This window comes from Melanostigma gelatinosum (assembly GCF_949748355.1).
Source record: "Melanostigma gelatinosum genome assembly, chromosome: 9".
Taxonomy (NCBI): Eukaryota; Metazoa; Chordata; class Actinopteri; order Perciformes; family Zoarcidae; genus Melanostigma; species Melanostigma gelatinosum.
The window spans coordinates 3,079,015-3,098,069 of record NC_136642.1 but is presented as its reverse complement, the minus strand read 5'-3'; the positions used below and the strand labels follow the sequence as shown (position 1 = coordinate 3,098,069).

Below are 19,055 nucleotides of genomic sequence, written 5' to 3'. Positions count from 1 at the left end.
CCTTTTCGAATCTGGATTCTGAGCGGATCGATTTAATTAGTTTGTGTTCAGATGAGGTTTGGCTGTAAACTCGCGGCTGGAAGGGCTAATGTGTGTCAGACAGGAGGCATGCTGCTGCTCTGTGTCGTGTGGGTTCCACACACGTGTGAGCGTGTATATACTTTCCCATACATGGCATCATATGTTATGCAGTACACTCCGTGTATGTCTGGATACTGTATGTGACCTTTTGGAGTATGCGTCCATCACAAGCGTTTGTGTGTGCGCGAGTCCACACTGGGGGGGGAATCGGTACACAAAACCACGTCAGAGCTGTCGCAAGCGGAGCTGAAATTGGATTAGTGTCACCCGTGAGAAGGCAAAGGGGCGGAAGAGGGAAAAGGGAGAAAATTGGAAGAAAGGAAACGGCTATTTCACCACCAACACCTCCACCTCCCTCTCCACCTCCACCTCCCGCAATAATTTAATTTCAAATTCCAGACACTGAATGCATAACCGCGCCGCCATGCCGTTATGCAGCCCGGCTGAAGTTAATGGAATATTTATATGCAGACTCCGGAACCCTGAATTTCCTTTTCTTTTTACGAACGTTGTGCAACCCCCCCCCCCCCCTCCTCATATCTCTCCTTCTAGAATTGCCTTTGTTGGGATTTGACACTATTTTTACACCTCCGAGACAACTGTATTTCCATCTGCTGCAGTTAAAAGGGCCTGTCGAGAGACGGAGTGAATTCAGCTGCTTTAGCTTCACCGCGCCACGTGTGAATCAAGGAGTAACAACACACAACCCCATGTCACATATACATACACATTTCTATTTGTTCTAGATTCAATTCAACTAATGCTGAGAGAGACAGTGAGGGAGGACACAGCTGCACAGGCATGTGACCAACCATAACAATACTTATATTGCCAAAACGCTGCATTAAATGATGATGGAAGGCAGGAAAGAGAGCGCCGGCATTAAAGGAGATCGAGAGCGGGTCGGCGTGGAGGAAGTGAAAGGAGAAAAGCAGCGGGTGGAGTAAAGGATACAGGAGGAGGGGGAGAGATGGAGATGCAGGTGAAACTGAAAAGGAACAGAGAGGGAGGAACGGGGAGGAGAGGGGGGGAGAACTCACAGAGGAGCTATAAAGGGAGGGAGAGGGCGCGTGGTTGCTGCATAAAGCCTCAATAAGATGCCCCAACATCGTTAGCATTCAGCTAGCGTAGCATTATAGCCCAGCTCCTGCTGTGTCTACAGTAAAACCAACAGGAGGGAGGGGTCGTGGGATTGCGCTGGAAAAATATGGCCCATTCTTATGCAGGGGGGTACAGATCGACTCCCATTAGGTATTCAACCAAGGGGTCACAACAGTTGCAGCTCCTCCGCAGAGGCAGAGATTTCCATTTTGCCACATCCGAATGGATTCAAGCCTGCAGCTTTTGTGCAGTCACAGAACCGCCAGGGACTTGGAGTTTCTATCCGGAGCGGCTGCTGCTCGGAAACAATAAGAAGCACTTTAATGGCGGGAGTTTGTCACCCAATAACTGAGCGTTCTGACTCAGTGGAAATGCTTTGCGCCAACGCAACGGCCCACGTTGGAACGGTGAGCTCTTCCCCAGGCTTTGACAACAGATGTAAATACATCTATATAAAATGATATCCGCGCCTCACTGTTTGCTGGACCTGAACAGGTCCGACTATTGCATGGCTGCCTGCAGTGACCCCGATACTCCCCAGAGATTGGATCACCCTTCCGTTGGGCTGGCAGAGCCTGATAACTCCTTCAGCAGACAACAAACGGAAAGGAAAATATGTACGAGTACGAGCGAAACTGACACCAGCAGTACTGCGCTCTCTCTCTCTCTCTCTCTCTCTCTCTCTCTCTCTCTCTCTCTCTCTCTCTCTCTCTCTCTCTCTCTCTCTCTCTCTCTCTCTCTCTCTCTCTCTCTCTCTCTCTCTCTCTCTCTCTCTCTCTCTCTCTCTCTCTCTCTCTCTCTCTCTCTCTCTGGAGTTGTGGTTGTTATCACCCTCTGTTCTGACCTCCCAATGCTGCCGTGTTGCACGGTCACACTGCAGGCCATTAAAAGGCAGCAGCAGCAGCAGCGAACGGGTGAACACCGGGGGGACGGACGGAAGGAAATGAAGGGGGAAGAAGAAGCCACACAAGAAATGGAAACAGAGGGCGGCTCATTATCGCCCAGACGGCTGGCTCTCGGCAGACCTTTGGTTCACTGGTGGAGTGATGTGAGGAGGAGAGTGGTGGCGGGAAAGATTAATTCTGTCTGACAGTGTTTTCATAATTAGACCTCTACACATTAGACCGCCTCCACATCGGGATTTAAATGTGAAAACAGTAGAGGTGAAAGTCATTTTTCATCTTTTTTCTTTTTTTTTAATGGTGGAAAATTTCCACAAAAAAGAAAAAATAACAGAACGTCTGATCTTCCTGGCCTGGTCTCTCACCAGAAGGCCAGAGTGACACACTTATTTTAATTTACAAGCCTACACCCCTCCCCCCCCCCCCCCAGCAGAAGCATTGGATACACCAGTAAGAGAATGAAAGGTGTTGTAACAGTGCCCCCTTGTGGTGAGCGCTGTGATACATCACTGAGACACAGTGAAGCAGCCACGCTTGTTGACAGTTGTTGAATAAAGCTGCAGCTCTTGTTCGACCACATAAGCCTGGTTTTTTAATGACTTTCGTTTTCCAAATGTAAAAAGTAGTTCCTGTAGGTCAAAAGGTCAAAACAAACATTGCGACTCGAGTCAAAAAACACACGTTTGTCACATTTTGGCCGTCAGCGATCCCTGAAAGAGGATCTGTTCAGCTTCACTTCACAAACCAAATGCAAATCCATTCAAACGGCAATCTCAACACAATGCGCGTCAGTCTAATGTGCACCTGACCGTAATTATGCAAATTTGAGATAATTAGCCAGAGAATCCCGCTCGCCCTAATGAGTTGTTGCAGGAGAGTACAGGCTCATTTCGGATAATGAGCCTCACATTGTGCGCTCTGGTTTACATCACAGAAACTAAATGTCTTTTGTTTTTTTAAGGAATTCTCTTATACAGTAACACCCACAAACCTAATCTCCACACAAATGCTTCACAAATCAGATGCTGTATGTTTGCCAGTCCACCAAACTGAGAGTCTAAATGTATGTATTTGTTTAGTGCTACCTGCCACGAACATGCCTCGGTGCTGCTATTTTTGCCCGGGTCACCTATTGACCTGACAAGCAAGTGTCCCTGTCAGCTGCAGGTGGAAGCTCTCTGCAGGGAGCGATGCTGTGCAGCTGGCTGGCTCAGTTGGACACCAGGATATCACAGTACGGAGGGACTGCATGTAAGGGGACTCCTCTTTTTACAGCTTTGCAGCCTTTTCTTCTCGCCCCATTTTCAGTTTACGTGTTTCTACTGTAGTTAACTGGCGGGCTGGTGGGAGCATAGCTTTTTTTCAGAAGCTTGTATTTGGTGGTGGTGACATTTTACAGCGAGTGGAGAAGAAAGCAGCTGCTGCAGACGGAGCAGTCTCAGCTTAAACGCTGCCCTTATTGAGAATCTTGCTCTTTTTCTGAGATGGAGCTGGTGTCTGAGAAGCTTAGCTGAGGTTACATAGGTTTGAGTGGGCACATTCCATTCTTTCTTGCCATGCATGCAGGTGGATAGAACAGTATGCATTTACATTTGGCACTGAAAGATGAAGCAAAAATGCTTTATTTTAATCCCGTGAGCAGACGGCGCCAAAGGTCCGTCCTCTTAAGGAATAATGGATTTAAAGAGACTTCCTCAACAGTGATATTTTAAACCGCTGACACGAACGAAAGGTGAGTCCAACCTGCATTTCGGATACGTCATCACTTCCCTTTGTCTCTCCTCAGCTGAGCAGTTAACTTAAGAACCAACATGGAGGTCTCTAACCCCCTGAAGATGTACGGCCTGTACCTGGAAGCAGTCAACGATTACATCAATGAAGCCTATGGAGAGGACGTGTGGAGGCTGATCGAGAACCGGGCGGAGATCCCCCACCTCAAGTTCACCCGGCATCAGATGTACAAGTAGGTTGTTTGTTACTGTGGTGGATTCTGCTGTGGGTCTCAGTGCTTGGAAGGCAACAGACACAAACGTTGTTATGATGAATAAATTATATTCTTGCCTCGGACACTAAATTGGTCAGGACCTGATTTCTTTCTTTTGTTGTTGGACATACTGTGAACAGCTGGCTAGAGAGTGTTGATGTGCTCATCTATGACGATGCTCTTCAACAACACAACTTCACAAACCGCTGCACAGCGTAACAACATGCAGCACTGCGGTGCAGCGATCTTGTAAAAGCTCGTATTGTTCTATTGCCTCGACTGTTCAGACACTGCTTAGATGCCATGTTGGTGCGCTCACTCATTTGATTTTGTTTGATTCAGGTTTTCACAGTTTGATTCATGTCACGACTGTAAAGCAGAGTTTAAAATCTCACTTGGACAAAAAAAGAAAAAGCAGCTGTAAGCCAGAATACGGCGAAACGAAATAATTAATTGACAACTTTTCCGGCTGTCCTTTAAAAGCAACAACCTGATCCTGCAGTTGGCGAAGGCGGCGGGAGAGGTTCTGGGAAAGACCCACGATGAGCTGATGTACGCCTTCGGGGTCTACATGGTGAAGAGGATCGGAAACTACGGATATGAGCGGATCCTAAAGGTGACACAGGCCCCACAGTGACGGTCACCCACAGTGACGATTTAAATGCCAACATCCTCCATCTTTCTTTTTAGGTTTTGGGGCGAAACGTGCGCGACTTCATCAACGAGCTGGACAACCTGCACGAGTACTTTCGCTTCTCCTTCCCCAAAGTGCAGCCGCCGAGCTTCTGCGTGGAGGAGGAGTGCGAGACGAGCCTCACGCTGCACTACCGCAGCACCCGCAAGGGCTTCACCCAGTTCGTCAAAGGTACCGGGAGGGTTCTGCCCATTGCATGCTGGGAACGGCTCTCGCCTCGTGAACGTGACGAAGCGCGTGAAGAAATGACTGAGCAATTGTCAGCGTTGTTTGGCTTGTCCAGTGTACAACACAGGACACAACACACACTGTCAAAAGTGACATTGTTTCGCACATTTCACCGTATTTACACATATTTTCCAAAACACGACATCGTGTTTTGGGTGTTTTATTAAGTCATCCTTCCTCCCACATTGCCACAGGTCTACGTTTTAGTGTTAAAAGTCCAAATCTTCCAGAGATTTGACTTTCCGCTTGAGAAAGACAATGAAAAGTGTACAACGTGTCTTCTATTTTGTTGTAATGCACTGCAGACTAAAAAAAACAATCTGCACTTTCAGCTGAATTGCCACGAAGAGATAAGTGAACTTTAATGACATGAAAGCAAAATGATGTTCACTGTGCGATACATGATTTTAGAGCACTGGAGCGCGATGTTCCAACGTGATGCAAATGAAATGTAAACGTACTAAGATGTACAAGATATTAATGAGCTGCAGGTTTTTAAGCTGATCTAATTCGGTTCCAATTGTTCTTTAATTGAACATCTTACATAAGATGAATAAATGGATGATACATTAGCCTCGTACAGTAAGCTGTGTTGAAAAGTAAAATAAACGATGCGTCGCCGCGCCACCAGATCAATCTATCCAAGCAAAGCCATCGACTCAAAGGGAATCAGTGACTGTAGTTAACGGCTCCGTTCGCTCCGTCGTTAAGCTCACACGAGCCCGTTGTGAGTGACCTCCACACATCCTACCTGTCTCCTGCAGGCCAGCTCTCCCAAGTGGGACGGCAGTTCTACAACACGGACATCGAAGTGGAAATCCTGTCCAAAGAGGAGACGGAGAAAATGACGTATGTGGTACGTAGTCTGGGGCTCAGGGGTCAAGTGAGGAGGAAAAGTGATTTCCATCACCTTCCATGAGACGCCACGAGGAGTTCTGGTTTCATCTCAGACAGCAAGTGTATATTGTTTATGAGGAAGGGACTCGGGTAAACTCCTGCAACCTCCGTATTGTTGCATTACTGTCCGTCAACCTCACCTCTAATGTTCACATACAGCGACGAATCAGGTCCACTGAAATCCATTTCATTATTTTAATAAAGCATCATTTATAAGATGTAAATAATTACTTTATTAATCTAAATAACATTTCACACTTTATAGATCAGACATAAGATATTTGTAACCGTTATAGATGAGTTATAGAACAACCTTTATCAATGACTCACTTGCATGTTCATCATTAGATTTAACGGCGTATTAGAAGGTGAGAAATGCTTTAATTACGGGTTCTGAAAAGCTAAATATTAACAACACGGTTTAGCTTTCGGATGCTGGAACTCTTTTCCAGGGACGTGAATGTCTTATTACTGACCTACAACATTAGTGGGTGCAACTTAAAACCCAATTACAAAGTATGACTAATTAGACGAAGCCGCCTTTTATTGTCTTCAGATAAAGGGTTGCCAGTTCATTCGGTACACCGAGCTCAAACTAGTGCAGCTTAAAGACATGAATACTTTCACGCACAACTTGAATTTTACAGCAGAGAAAAAAGCAACTTTTTTTGAGCCATCGCAGCGCAAATAAACTAATCGACGAATCAAGTTGTGCGGAATAAGTTGAGTTGTGACTATTTTTATGAAACTACAGCACAGAGGCTTTATATACTGTATAAATACATACATGTCTATATATCCAGGTTTACAAGATGAACTTCGACAACGCCGCCTTCAAGCACCGCATGCCCCAGCAGATGACGGCGTCGGGCTACGAGAAGCTGCCGATGAAGCGAGGCATCTTTTTTGTCATGTTCCCCTTCAGCGTCATCTTCCGCCGCGACATGATCATGTACCGCATCGGCGACGGCCTCAAGGAGGTCTTCTCCGACCTGCAGGGCAAGAAGGTGGACGAGCAGTTCACCCTGATCAGACCCATGCTGGAGTTCAGCTGGGACAACGTGAGTCCAGAGCCGAGTCCTCCGCTCTGTCTCGTCTTCATTGGGAAATACTAAAATGCTGGCGTGACCTGCTGAGATGTTGTTCCCATCAGATCTACACCCATTTGAACAACGTGTTTGAGCTGCTGACGGTAGCGGTGGTGGAGCGCAAGCAGAAGGTCAACCTCACCACGTCACAGGAAGAGAAGGAGAAGGCGAGAGGTGCGGGTCTCTCCATTCCAATCACTCCAGATGCATGATGTATAAAAAAAGAAAAGGTCTCATTACAAATAGATGGGATCACAGACCGGCCATCAAGTCACTGCCTCATTGCAGTCACTTCAAGATCATCGAAAGAGAAATATAAAAGATTTATAACATATTCAGGTGGAAAGAAGCCAAACTACGATTATTCATATAATAAAGTTCATGGGCTGCAAGCTCAAATCACACATAACTATATTTAAATACATACTGCAGCAAAAACAGTAGCGCACCAAACCTCGTGGTGCACATCGCTGAGCGGTCGTCATTCCAAGAGGAAATGACATCACCAGTTTTTATCTTATGAGTAAGACTGAAACGTAATCCAGAGCATAACCACCAAGAGCGCGTTACAACGGATGAACGTGTAATATGAATCTCATGTTGAACATTGCCACTCTGAACTCACAGCCTTGGTTCAGTCAGTCATCTGCTTGCTGCTCTCTCCCTCCTCCGTCAGAGCCCAACCCGGTGGAGGAGAAGAAGAGCACGGACCAAGAGCACAGCAGCGCTCTCACCCAGTACAACAGCTCTTCCAACCCCGGCAGGGAGGACATTGAACTGCTGGCGTTCCAGACCATCACCGGTCAGAGCCTTTTTCTTCTTCTCGCATGTATCCCATCGCTGTCGATCCTGTTGACCTGTCCCTCGTGGTTCTCCTCAGGAAAGTGCAGTGAGACCATCTTTGAGGACGTGCGAGAGCCTCCGAAGAAACCCCTCCACCTGAAGGGCCAGATGAAGTACGTCCCCCAGTGGGACTCCCTCATCTTCCTGGGGACACCCATGTAAGACCCCGGCCGACAGACGGACTACGTTTCATGGTTTTTAAGTCCGCTTGGTTTCTAGAAAGTCTCTTTTCTAAGTTAATTTTAAAGTATATTTGTTATTTCATTGAAAAAGCTTTCCTGTTGTCTGACCCGGTCGTTTGTGTGCTTTTAATGAGCTCGTAATGCTAACTCAACACTTCACCGTCTGTTTCAGGTGTCAGGGGGCATATTAAGACACCCACATGCAAGTGTTGGTTTTCATTACGCTAAATTGAGAAAACTCGGTAAATATATAATAATCAGAATGTGAGGAAAGTATTTCTGTTGAAAAAAAGAACGGCAGCACTGCTGCATGGGTTTAGTTACTGACGACAGGTGGATCCACCGCGTGAGCCACCACAGTGCTGGTCATCCTCTTTTTACCCAGGTTATATTTAGGACAAACCAGAGTTGTTTTCGACAAAAAAATAACCCAGATTTATTCGAGACTTTTCAATATTTGAGAATTTATGGTAATTGAAAGACAATTGCAAGACATTAATCTGTCTGAATATAGGATGGAAAACTTTCTTTTATTTTATTCCCTATGAAGGAGCATATTGCAGTCGTGTTCCACCCTATTTTGTTCACGGTTGCTTTCCCCCCAGAATTTAATTTTGGAAACTGGATTTATGTAACGCTAACTCTGTGAATTCATTTCCATTCTCTTGCTTTTCTTTCCAGTTAATTTGCCTTCATTTCCTTCTCCTCCCTCTTAAAGTATAGAGACAGTGGAGGACATGATAAAGATGGGTGTGTACGTGAATGATCTGAACCTGCACGACTCCAGCAGAGAGCTGATCTTGGCCGGGACGCAGCAGTCGGCTGAGCTGCAGCTGGCCCTCGACCAGGTGAAGGAAAAAGCACCCTGCTAACGAAGCAAATGTACAAAATCACCTCGTAAAATGTACTGAAACGATCGTACGATTCAAAGCAGACGTCGTACTGTATGACATGAGTGCACTGGAACAGCCTGACCAGGTGAAAGCTCTGCTCCCGTATTGATTTCACCCATTAAATCAGACTCAGTCAAGCAGGAGAAATATGGATTAAGAGGATTAGAGAAGGCAAAGAGGTTTTTTATTGATCTTTAAGAGAGGTTAGACTGTAACCAGTGGCGGCTGGTGGAACATGTTCTAGGTTGGGCCGTCCTATCAATTCCAGCAAACATCCCAGTATGATTTCATGCAAAAAAAATGTATCAAACACGCATTCTTACTTGGCAGTTAAATATTTAACATGTATTCCAACACGAAAACAATCAGTAAATAACACTTATATAATATAATATAACATGTTCATTTATTGAGATGCCCCTATGGACCTTGTTATAGGAGGTAAAGATCAGGAGAAGTAAACATGAAGTGTAATTATGAATACTGATGTTAAATTAAGCTATGATGAGTTTTCACTGTTAATTTAACATCTCTATTACATGTGGATGCCTCCATGACCAAGGAGGTGCTGGATCCGTCCCCGTTGTTTTAAAAAGCTAAATAAATGATTAGCATGACGTCATCCAGCTAGCTAACCTGTCTGGTGTTCAGCTAGTACAGAAGCTTCATGTACTGCTTCCCTTTCCCGCGAGTCTGCTGTCTGATTGTGAGGTCAGGCTGATCTGATATCAGCTCTTTGGCTGCAGAATCTCCTCAAAGTTCTCCTCTCAAACGGGTCTTGGAGGAGGAGTGCTCGCCTGTAGAGACTTCTCCTGACGAGAACGCGCAGCGAGGGGGTCTGATCGTTCTGGCCCACAGCTGAATCTATTTGAGGGCGCTGATTGGCTCAATTGTATGTCACTCATTTATATCTTGAATCAGCAATTGGCTAAACTGCTTCATAGACCCGCCTCTTTTGGGCCAAAACGATCAGCCCCCCAAGCTGCGCGTTCTCAGAGTGTCTACACACAGACAGAGAGCACGAGCAGAGAGCACACAGGAGGAGAGGACGAGCAGGAAAAGCATATATTTTGCGCAGATATCATATTTTACACACATTACCGGATACATTCCATAGTTCAAAAACACAAATATTGACAATTTGTATAATTTTTATAATTTTTTTTTTTTTTTTGTGTGGGCTCATGGTGGGGCCATGCCCCGTGGCCCTCTATTGACCAGCCGCCACTGCTGTAACCGTAGACTCTTTTGTCCCATTTCTGATCCTCTAGGAGCAACAAAAATATGCTCAGCTGCAGGAAACCATCAAGAAGCTGGACGAGGAGAGGAAGAGAGGAGACTCTTTGCTGTACGCCATGATCCCTAAAGCCGTGGCCGACCGCCTCAGGAAGGGGGTCACTGCACTGGAGACATGCCAGGTACAAGGCAGCGCTGCCAACGACGACAGCGGTACTCGAACACAAATATCACTGCCAATGTGCACAATGTAGCCGCTAACCTGAGGTCACAGATGAACATGTGCTGTCATCATAGCACAGACTTCACTCAAAAGGCGACGCACGTCTTGCATTTCAAGTAGGTTTCGCCCCGTCGACACAGCATGTGGAGGTCAGAGGTCAGCCATACAACAGTGCTCTCAGCTTGGCAGTGACCGCCGCATGAAATGAAACTGCCATTTTCTCACAAGTAAAGAGTGTGTGACCAACAAAGGGAAACAAGATTTAACGTCAGCTGCTGCAGCCGTGCAGGAGGAGTGAGGATGAGAAGGCTCATTTCCAGCGAACGGTCAGATATGTTGTTTCGGGAGTCATTGGCAACAACCTATTCCGCCGGTTAGGTATGAGGACAAGACCATACACATGAACGGTGCACAGCAGAACCCGTCCCAATGCACAAACTAAGAACACAGACAAAACATGGATAGAAACCAGGTGCAACCTCCGGTTCTGAAGCCAATGCAGAACTGTGTTAAAGCTGCATTCTCTCTAATGTCCACCAGGGGGCGACTCCTCTGGTTGTATAGAAGTCTATGAGAAAATGACTACTTCTCTCTTGATTTATTACCTCAGTAAACATTGTAAACATGAGTTTATGTCTCAATCTCTAGTTTCAAGTCTTCTTCAACAAGCATGATGTTCATTTAGCACATCATGCACGTCTTACAACAGACTTGCAAAGACAACCAAATGGATTAATGTCTATAAATGGTAGACGCAACGGTTGCAGTTTTTTTTTTTTTTTTTTAAACATCGGACATATAAAATTACAAAATGACATCACCACAAACTAGAAACGAGTATCCATCCACACTCAAATACAACAATAACAAACATCTAACCGACGACTCGAGGAGCCTGTGACAGAGCGCATCTCTTTGAGTACACTGGTGTTTGCTCGCAGCGTGATATGATCTTAACTTTATGTTTCTCTGTGTCCCAGGTCTTCCCAGATGTGACCATCCTGTTCAGCGACGTGGTCAAGTTCAATGAGATCTGCATCCACATCACACCCATGCAGGTGGTGGACATGCTCAATGAGATCTACATCGTCTTCGACACACTCAGCGAGAAGCACAACGTCTATAAGGTCAGTCTCAGGACGCAGTCTGCAGAGGACTCAGCAACTTTCTACTCACCGTCTCGTGTACACGGAGGATTATCTTGACGTGTTCATGATCAGTTTTTGTTGCCTGCTGAAGTTCGTCTATTCCCCAAATGTAAATTGAAAGCAGATGATTTTATTTACACTATAAAGTAGAACATGACTGCATCATTTCCCTGTTTCTGAAGATGGGAAAACTTCTGAAACAACATCTTGAAGACAATGAGAAAGCAAACTTCACAAAAACCTATATTTACTAAAAACCAAAGTGAAACGCTGTAACGTATAAATATACTACATTTGGACAACGGCTCAGATTTCTACAGCTAGAAAACACTGAGAGATGAAGTTGAATTCATGTCGGATTCATTTTAACGAGTCAAACGTTCTGGTTAGTGTCTCATCACAACGTGGAAACGGCCGCTCTTCCCTTCTGTCCAGGTGGAGACGATCCGTGATGCCTACATGGTGGTGGCCGGCGTGCCCAACAAGACCACCTTCCACGCGCACCACATCTGCGACATGGCCCTGGACATGCTGAGCTCCATCGACCACCTCAAAGACCCCTCCACCGGAGACAACATCACGATCAGAGTCGGTGAGCAGGAACACCGGCGTCTTACAGTTCTATTTACTGCATGTGTGGTTGGAGTTTTGACCTCCTCAGACTTTCCTCTCCGTGCACCTTGGAAGTCACCCCCCCCCACTTTGTTTTGGGTCACCCATCACTGATTCAGTGTGTTGATCCTTGTGCTACTAGACTTTCCCAGGTTGGGCTTTCCATCCACTCAACCACCATCTATAAGTAACAGCCCACACAATATAATCTTGCTGCACAACAGAACTATTTTTCCAAGGTAAAATAGTTCGACACTGTTTCCATGCCGCCACAAGGGGTCGCTGTTCTTACGCCAACCCTAACCACAGACATATCAATCATGCTTTGTTATCATTTGTACATCCCTACCCCAACAGCGTTTGAGATTTATTAAAATCATTTCACCTGAAGACACGAGACCGCCAGGTTGCCGAATTTGAGGTGCGTAAATTGTGAGTAAATATTGTGGAAATTGGCAGAATTTATGGCAAATACGATCATCTTATGTCCTGCAACTGCAAAGTCATGACGCCGCATTAGAGCCTGGAAAAGCGAAACACTCGGGGCAGAGATACGTCGACGCACAAAGTGGGGATCCATTCATCCATCTGTTCTGTGAAGCATTCCTTCTGATCGGCTTTTTAGGGGGCTATCCCAGCATGCATTGTTCTCGAGTGTTTGTCCCTTGACGGGCCACTAATCCTCATTCCAAACTGAGAGAAAACATTGCTTTCTCCAATGGCAAGAAGATCAACATCCTTCTAATCGCAGCTGGAAAGCAACTCGTTGAGTCATTAGTAATAATCAACAAACCCAAATATAGTATTGTCACGCTAGGAAGACAAATAGTACATGATATATAAATGGCAGATATATCACACAGATTATACTGCTGCCTCTTCGAGGTAAAACAAAGTGCAACTTGTGAAGGAATTGTAATGTTTTAATTGTATTTAACACATTAAATCCCTCTCTCCCTCAGGTGTTCACTCGGGTATGGTGGTAGCCGGCGTGGTGGGTCTGAAGATGCCTCGCTACTGTATGTTTGGCGACACCGTGAATACAGCCTCGAGGATGGAGAGCAATGGAGTGGTGACGACGCAAACATCTTTTACAAGCCCGGCAAAATGTGCCAAATAACCCACGCCAGTAGCATCCTCCACGATCTCCCTCAGTCACATTCCACAGCAGATTAGTGTTGAACACCACTTTCTGTTTAATGACGCCATTGTGCGTCCTGCTTTTTAGTTCATGCAACTGGCAAATCGCCTCATTTCCTTTGCATTACTTACAGTAATATGATGTCATGTTTTGCATGAAATCTGTTTTGTGAACAAAGTGAGTCGGGGAGGCAGCTTGTGCGGCTGAACGCCACTTTACTGCCCATGAAAGGGACGAAAGCCCTGAATGAACTCTCTCTTTAGAATCCAAACGTTCTCACAGCAGTATGATGTCTTATGAAACATTTCTCCACATTTTCCGTGCATTTTCCTGCAAAGGTCCAGCAATGAGTCAATTCACGTTCGTTACATGCATGTGGTCTCTTCAAAATGAACCTTTGTCTTCACAGGAAACAACTTAGATTTCAGCAACAAAACTACTTGGTTGAAAAGATTGTTGTTTGGGTTAAAATAACTACGGAAGTGCTGAAAAATATGTTAACGTCGACGTGTTTCACGTGGGAAATGAACACTTCTGGCGGATCCGTGTTTCACATCGTAATTCACGAATTGACACTTTACAAATGAGTTGCTTCACATAAATCAGTTCACAATCTCAATTTGTAAATTCCCATCTTGTAGACTCCAATAGTGGCAGCTGAACTAGTTCCAGTCACGGAAGTATTTCTGCTCCTGTGAAGTGGCGAGCAAAGTGTGTGTGTGTGTGTGTGTGTGTGTGTGTGTGTGTGTGTGTGTGTGTGTGCGCGTCTGTCTGAGCAGGGCATGCAGATACACATCAGTCAGACCACCAAAGACAACGTGGAGCACGAGCCCTACATCATCGAGGAGAGGGGCAAAATCTTTGTGAAGGTGAGTCCCTTCGTATCAGCTGCACACCCTTTGCTGGTGATTTATTTACTCAAAGGATGTCTTTCTTCCCACCATCACTGATTGAGACGGACTTCACGATAACGACTTCGTCAGGTTTAGTCAGTCTGGTAGCTGTGACACTTCAAGCACATTATTCCGAGATGAGGTGGATCATTAAAAAAATGTATTTCTGAAAATACCTGAGCCACTTCTAAGTTTTTATACGGATGGATTTTAGATGAAATGCTCTTCCCAACATGTATTTCTGATCAGCACGCTGTCGTCCGGTCTTCTTCCAGGGTAAAGGCTACATGAAGACCTACTGGCTGAAAGGAAAGGGGGATCTGTCGTTCAAGACCCCGGCAGAGATGTACTACAGAGGGGAGGACTCGGAGGACAAGAGCTCTAATGGGTGAGTGGACTGAAGGAGAGCAGTCAGCACCAAACAACCACTTTATTTCCCCCTCGTCTGTGCACAGTGTGGACTCCGGATGCCCCCCCCCCCCCCTGTTGATTCAGACAGCTGTGCTCATCGGCCCCCTGCAGAACCAGACAGCAAGCAGACCGAGAGGCTGTGTTAGGTGCTTTTGTTTGTTTGGAGGAGTCAAGCTGAAAAACAACTACATTTTCAGTCAGAGAAGAAGCAAACGTAACCAACCTCCACAACGGCCGAGGAGGGATTACTGTAAACTCATATTCATGCTTTACTTGATTGCCTTTGTACGAGTCCTGTAAAGAAACAACTCAAGTATTAAATGCAATATGAAGAAACAACGGCTTAATATCCTGTAAACTATTTGATTTGGCTGCAAAATATTTACTCAAATGTAGATGTTCAAGACGTCCAGTTTCCAAAGCATCTAAAACAGTGAATTGAGTCTTTCTAAAATATTCAGACATGTTTATTGTGCTTTTATCAGTGAATGCAGGACGCGCTAAGTTACCGCCTGTGCACAACGTGCAGGCCGCGATTATGTCATTTTCTGATGACCTCAGCGAGTATAAACGAGGCTTTAGTCTGATGTCAAGCCTTTGAGACTTTTCTAACCGTTATAGAATATGATTATAAATGTTTTGATCAACAACTCCAAGGACAGATTTATTGACTTGTTCGAAGAAACTGTAGCAATGTTTGATTTCCGACAGCGTGATTGCACTTATGCATGAGACAATGTTTTTAATGTCCACTGAGGAACTCTACCACTGTGTAACCGCACTCGTTCCAGAAGCACCAACGGCAAGCGCATGGGCTCCAACCTCATCGGCGGCAGCGAGGAGCGAGCTGAGCGGAAGCCGAGCACCGGCGACTTCCCGCTGGACCACCTGCGCCCACCAGAGGTCACCATCGAGCCCCCGGCCGTTTCCCCCGAGGAGAGGGAGAGAGCCAAAACGACTAAGAACAACAAGTGGGCCCAGCTGGACGTGCCCCAGGGGGACGCGATGCCGGAGTGTTCGTCGCCCGCCGACGGGCCGGAGAACGCGGCTCCTCGGCTCAGAATCAAGAGGAACAGCTTCAGGGAGCAGTACGCCAGGCTGCCCGCCAAGCTGCCCATTCGCAGCGCCTCCTGCTGCGTTCTGTGAGCAGCCGGTCGCAGCGGGAGCGATGACAAGGAGACTCCGACGCGTGACCAGGGCGTGATACGGGAAATATCATTGACGTTTAAATCAGGGGCCAAAACAAAACGGTTTTTCAACATTCACGGCCACCGACCAACTGCATCTTAACGCCTTTTGAATGCCACGTCAAGCCGAGGAGGTTGTGATTTGTTGATTAAAATAAGAGTTAAACGGCAACTTGAACTGATGACCAACACTTTTAAACACATTTAAAGATTTCCTACTGAAGTCCCTTTTTATTTCGGTAAAGTTCATGTCACATTTAAGGCTCCAAGTGCTTGATAACTGGATGCAGTTATCGTGATTGCAAGATGCACTCAAAGTCACTGCATTTCAGTTTGCTTGAGGAAACCCAGCATGTTGCTGCTTTGTCTCATTGACTACATGCAGCTGAAGAACTGGCCTTGTATAGAAATTGGGAAAGTACTTTTTTTTTCTTTTTTTTTTATAAAAATACTTCAAATGTGAAGGTTTCACAACCGGTTTCACAACATGCCTTCCTTCTGTCGCCTGTTTAGTTAGAAAAAAGAAAAAAGAAGTGCAATTTCCTCTACACGAAAACAGCACACGCACAGAGAAGCAGAGGACTTTAAAACTGTACTCCAGGTGTTGACGGCCATGACCATGACTTTATTTGCCTTCATGCTATTTGCTGTATCGTTCTACAAGACATTCACAGAGTCACTGCTGCAGACATGTCACAATGACAACAAGACATACAGGATGCTGTGACAAATGAAAGGGAGGCATTTTGTGAGCGGCCTCACGGCTCCAATGAACTGACAGCAGACGTCAGAGGGTGCACTTTATTCTCTTTCAATTAGGCATGTAGCAATTCCGTAGGTATTTGGTTGGACCTTCACAACATTGTCTTTAAGAGTTTTGGTTCTACGTTCTGTGTGTAGTACGACTGCATTTCACTGTTTGATTGTGTTTATTGATATAAAAACCACATGTACAGCCACTGAAAGTGTCACGTTTGTTATTTGCTTGTCATGAGGTCATGACCGTCGTACTCATCTACAGGTTTGGTGGTTTCAAGAAAACATTGAGCTGCCAGTTAAAGGCGGGACCACAATGCACCCGTTTCTGGCTTTGTGCACTTCCATCCGGACCGTTAAGCAGACGGGTAACGCTTCAATACTGCTGAAGCATAGTTTTCTAATAATTTCAAAAATCACAACTTTACAATCTGTACAACATACGACATCCTCTGTTCGCGATGTCGCCATCTTGGCTTTCTTGCAACCAGTGAAAGGAGGTGACGTAGGGACGTTCATTCGGCTCTGGTAGCAACAGAGTAATAAGCACTGTAGCCCCGCCCTAAAGCATCCCCTGCTTTATGGTCTGTGTGACTCTAAATGGACCATAATGTACTAAATGAACATCATGCTGTATTGAAGAAGACTTGAAACTAGAGATTGAGACATAAACTCATGTTTACAATGTTTACTGAGGGAATAAATCAAGAGAGAAGTAGAGTCATTTTTCTATAGACTTCTATACAACCAGAGGAGTCGCCCCCTGGTGGACACTAGACAGAATGCAGCTTTAACACATGAAGCTTTGGCTTCACTTGTCAGAACCGGAGGTTGCCGCCTGAATGTCTCTCGTCCCGGTGAAGTAGCCTCCAAGCAGAGGGAATTAATTCTCGTCTCATTTTTGTTCTGATTAACAGTAAATTCATCAAATGCACTGCTCCGCATCGCGTTATTTTCCAAACGTGACTGGCAGTCATCGTTGTCGACGCCGCGTTCGCTTCCGTCACACGAAAGTGGAGTGACTCACAATTTACAAAATGATGCAGTGGACTTAGGCTCAGACCAGGAGATGAAGTTACATTTCAATAAATCAGGGACTGGGAATCACTTCCTGGTTTCCTGAAGTTCTTCACATCTAAATCGAGTGAGATGGAAGGATCTTATATCTGATCGTGGGGGGGAAAGTGAATCCCTGTTAGCTGCAGACCGATCAAATTAACTCTCTGGCCTCTCCTGAACCAACATCTGTTCCTCTCGATCTGTGCTCACCATCTATCTCGTGACGCTGCCAGTGGAAAGCACCTAAGCTCACAAAATCCTCCGTCCAATTCAGGCTCCACATCTCCAGGCGCAATGTCCCTGACCTCAGCGGTTAGCAGGTCAGTTATTCCTGTCTTAGTCATCTGATGATAACAGGCTGCCATGATGTGAGTGACTGTACGTGTGTGTGTGTGTGTGTGTGTGTGTGTGTGTGTAAGGTTGGAAGGCCCGTGCAATCTTTTAATGAAAGATAAGTGACATAATTGAAGTTCCTCTTATTATCTCATAACCAAAAGAGGCAAGTGTAAGCTGTGTACAGTACGAAGGTGAGACAGGTAAGAGCTCATTTCAGGTCAAGTGCACTCCCCCACACACACACACACCACACACACACACACCTATGCGTATGCAAGCGCGCACACATTCAGCTGAGTGCTCCCTGCCGATGTTTCCTTGTGAGATGTCGTTGCACGATAAAGAGGAAGCCATCAGGAAACCGCTTAAGCGCTACTTCCTGTCTGTTGCCACGACAACAGACCTCATTCTGCATTTGCAAAAGTTTGCCACGACTTCACCCGAGTTCATTTCTTGCAGAAGGGGGGGGGGGGGGGGGGGTTGGAGGAACAACAACAACACAACAAAGGAGGCAGGTGTGTCGGGGTCTGCACGCCTGCACGCCGGGTGGGCCGGTGTGGCGTCTAGGCCTCAGTCCAGCTGGGTCTCAGCGTCACCTTTGACCCCGAACATCTGACAACAATTAACATTTGCGAGGAGTTTATTGGACAGGTCCTCTTCTTGTTTTTTGTAATGGCCTGAGCTTCAGCCAGCAGAACCCCCCCCCCCCCCCCTCCCCCTCACAGCTGGTTGCCATTCAGATAAACCTACAGATAAACACTCAAGGGACACTTCCTGGTTTCTAAATGAATCGTTGGATTCATGACTTTGGTTTGCAGTCGTTGCCGGGCGGGATACTGGTTACTCCTGATTACATCCTGCGCTGCTCCTCATCTGTATTCATCTGTATTTCACTCACTCAAATGAGACTTTGAAATGGCCGATAACTTTTATGGCGACCGGCTCAAACAAAGCTCCATTAGGAGCGATGTTGGCCTTCAGATGTGATCATGAAAGTCACCACTCCAGAGGGGGCATCATTCATAAAGAAAGGGACAAAGTGCACTAGTTTGCATCATAATGATGTCAGTGAGTCAGGTTTAGTGGCTGTAGTTTTATCTGCAGTTTATTCAGGTTCCATTTTATTGGACACACACACACACACACACATCTAAAGTGTA

At 45.9% G+C, this 19,055-nt stretch overlaps 1 protein-coding gene across 1 annotated transcript; it reads left to right on the top strand.

Annotated features, from left to right (window-relative positions):
- Positions 1–3,919: 3,919 nt before the first annotated feature.
- LOC306782650 (soluble guanylate cyclase 88E-like) lies at positions 3,920–15,703 on the top strand (the record flags this gene model as incomplete). Its single annotated transcript, XM_079276094.1, has 16 exons — positions 3,920–4,047; positions 4,552–4,684; positions 4,759–4,933; positions 5,755–5,846; positions 6,691–6,948; positions 7,041–7,149; positions 7,652–7,777; positions 7,856–7,976; positions 8,719–8,848; positions 10,165–10,311; positions 11,333–11,479; positions 11,936–12,092; positions 13,075–13,184; positions 14,033–14,122; positions 14,422–14,534; positions 15,349–15,703. 16 exons carry the CDS (start codon positions 3,920–3,922, stop codon positions 15,701–15,703), a joined length of 2,391 nt encoding a protein of 796 aa, XP_079132220.1.
- Between the last annotated feature and the right edge of the window lie 3,352 nt (positions 15,704–19,055).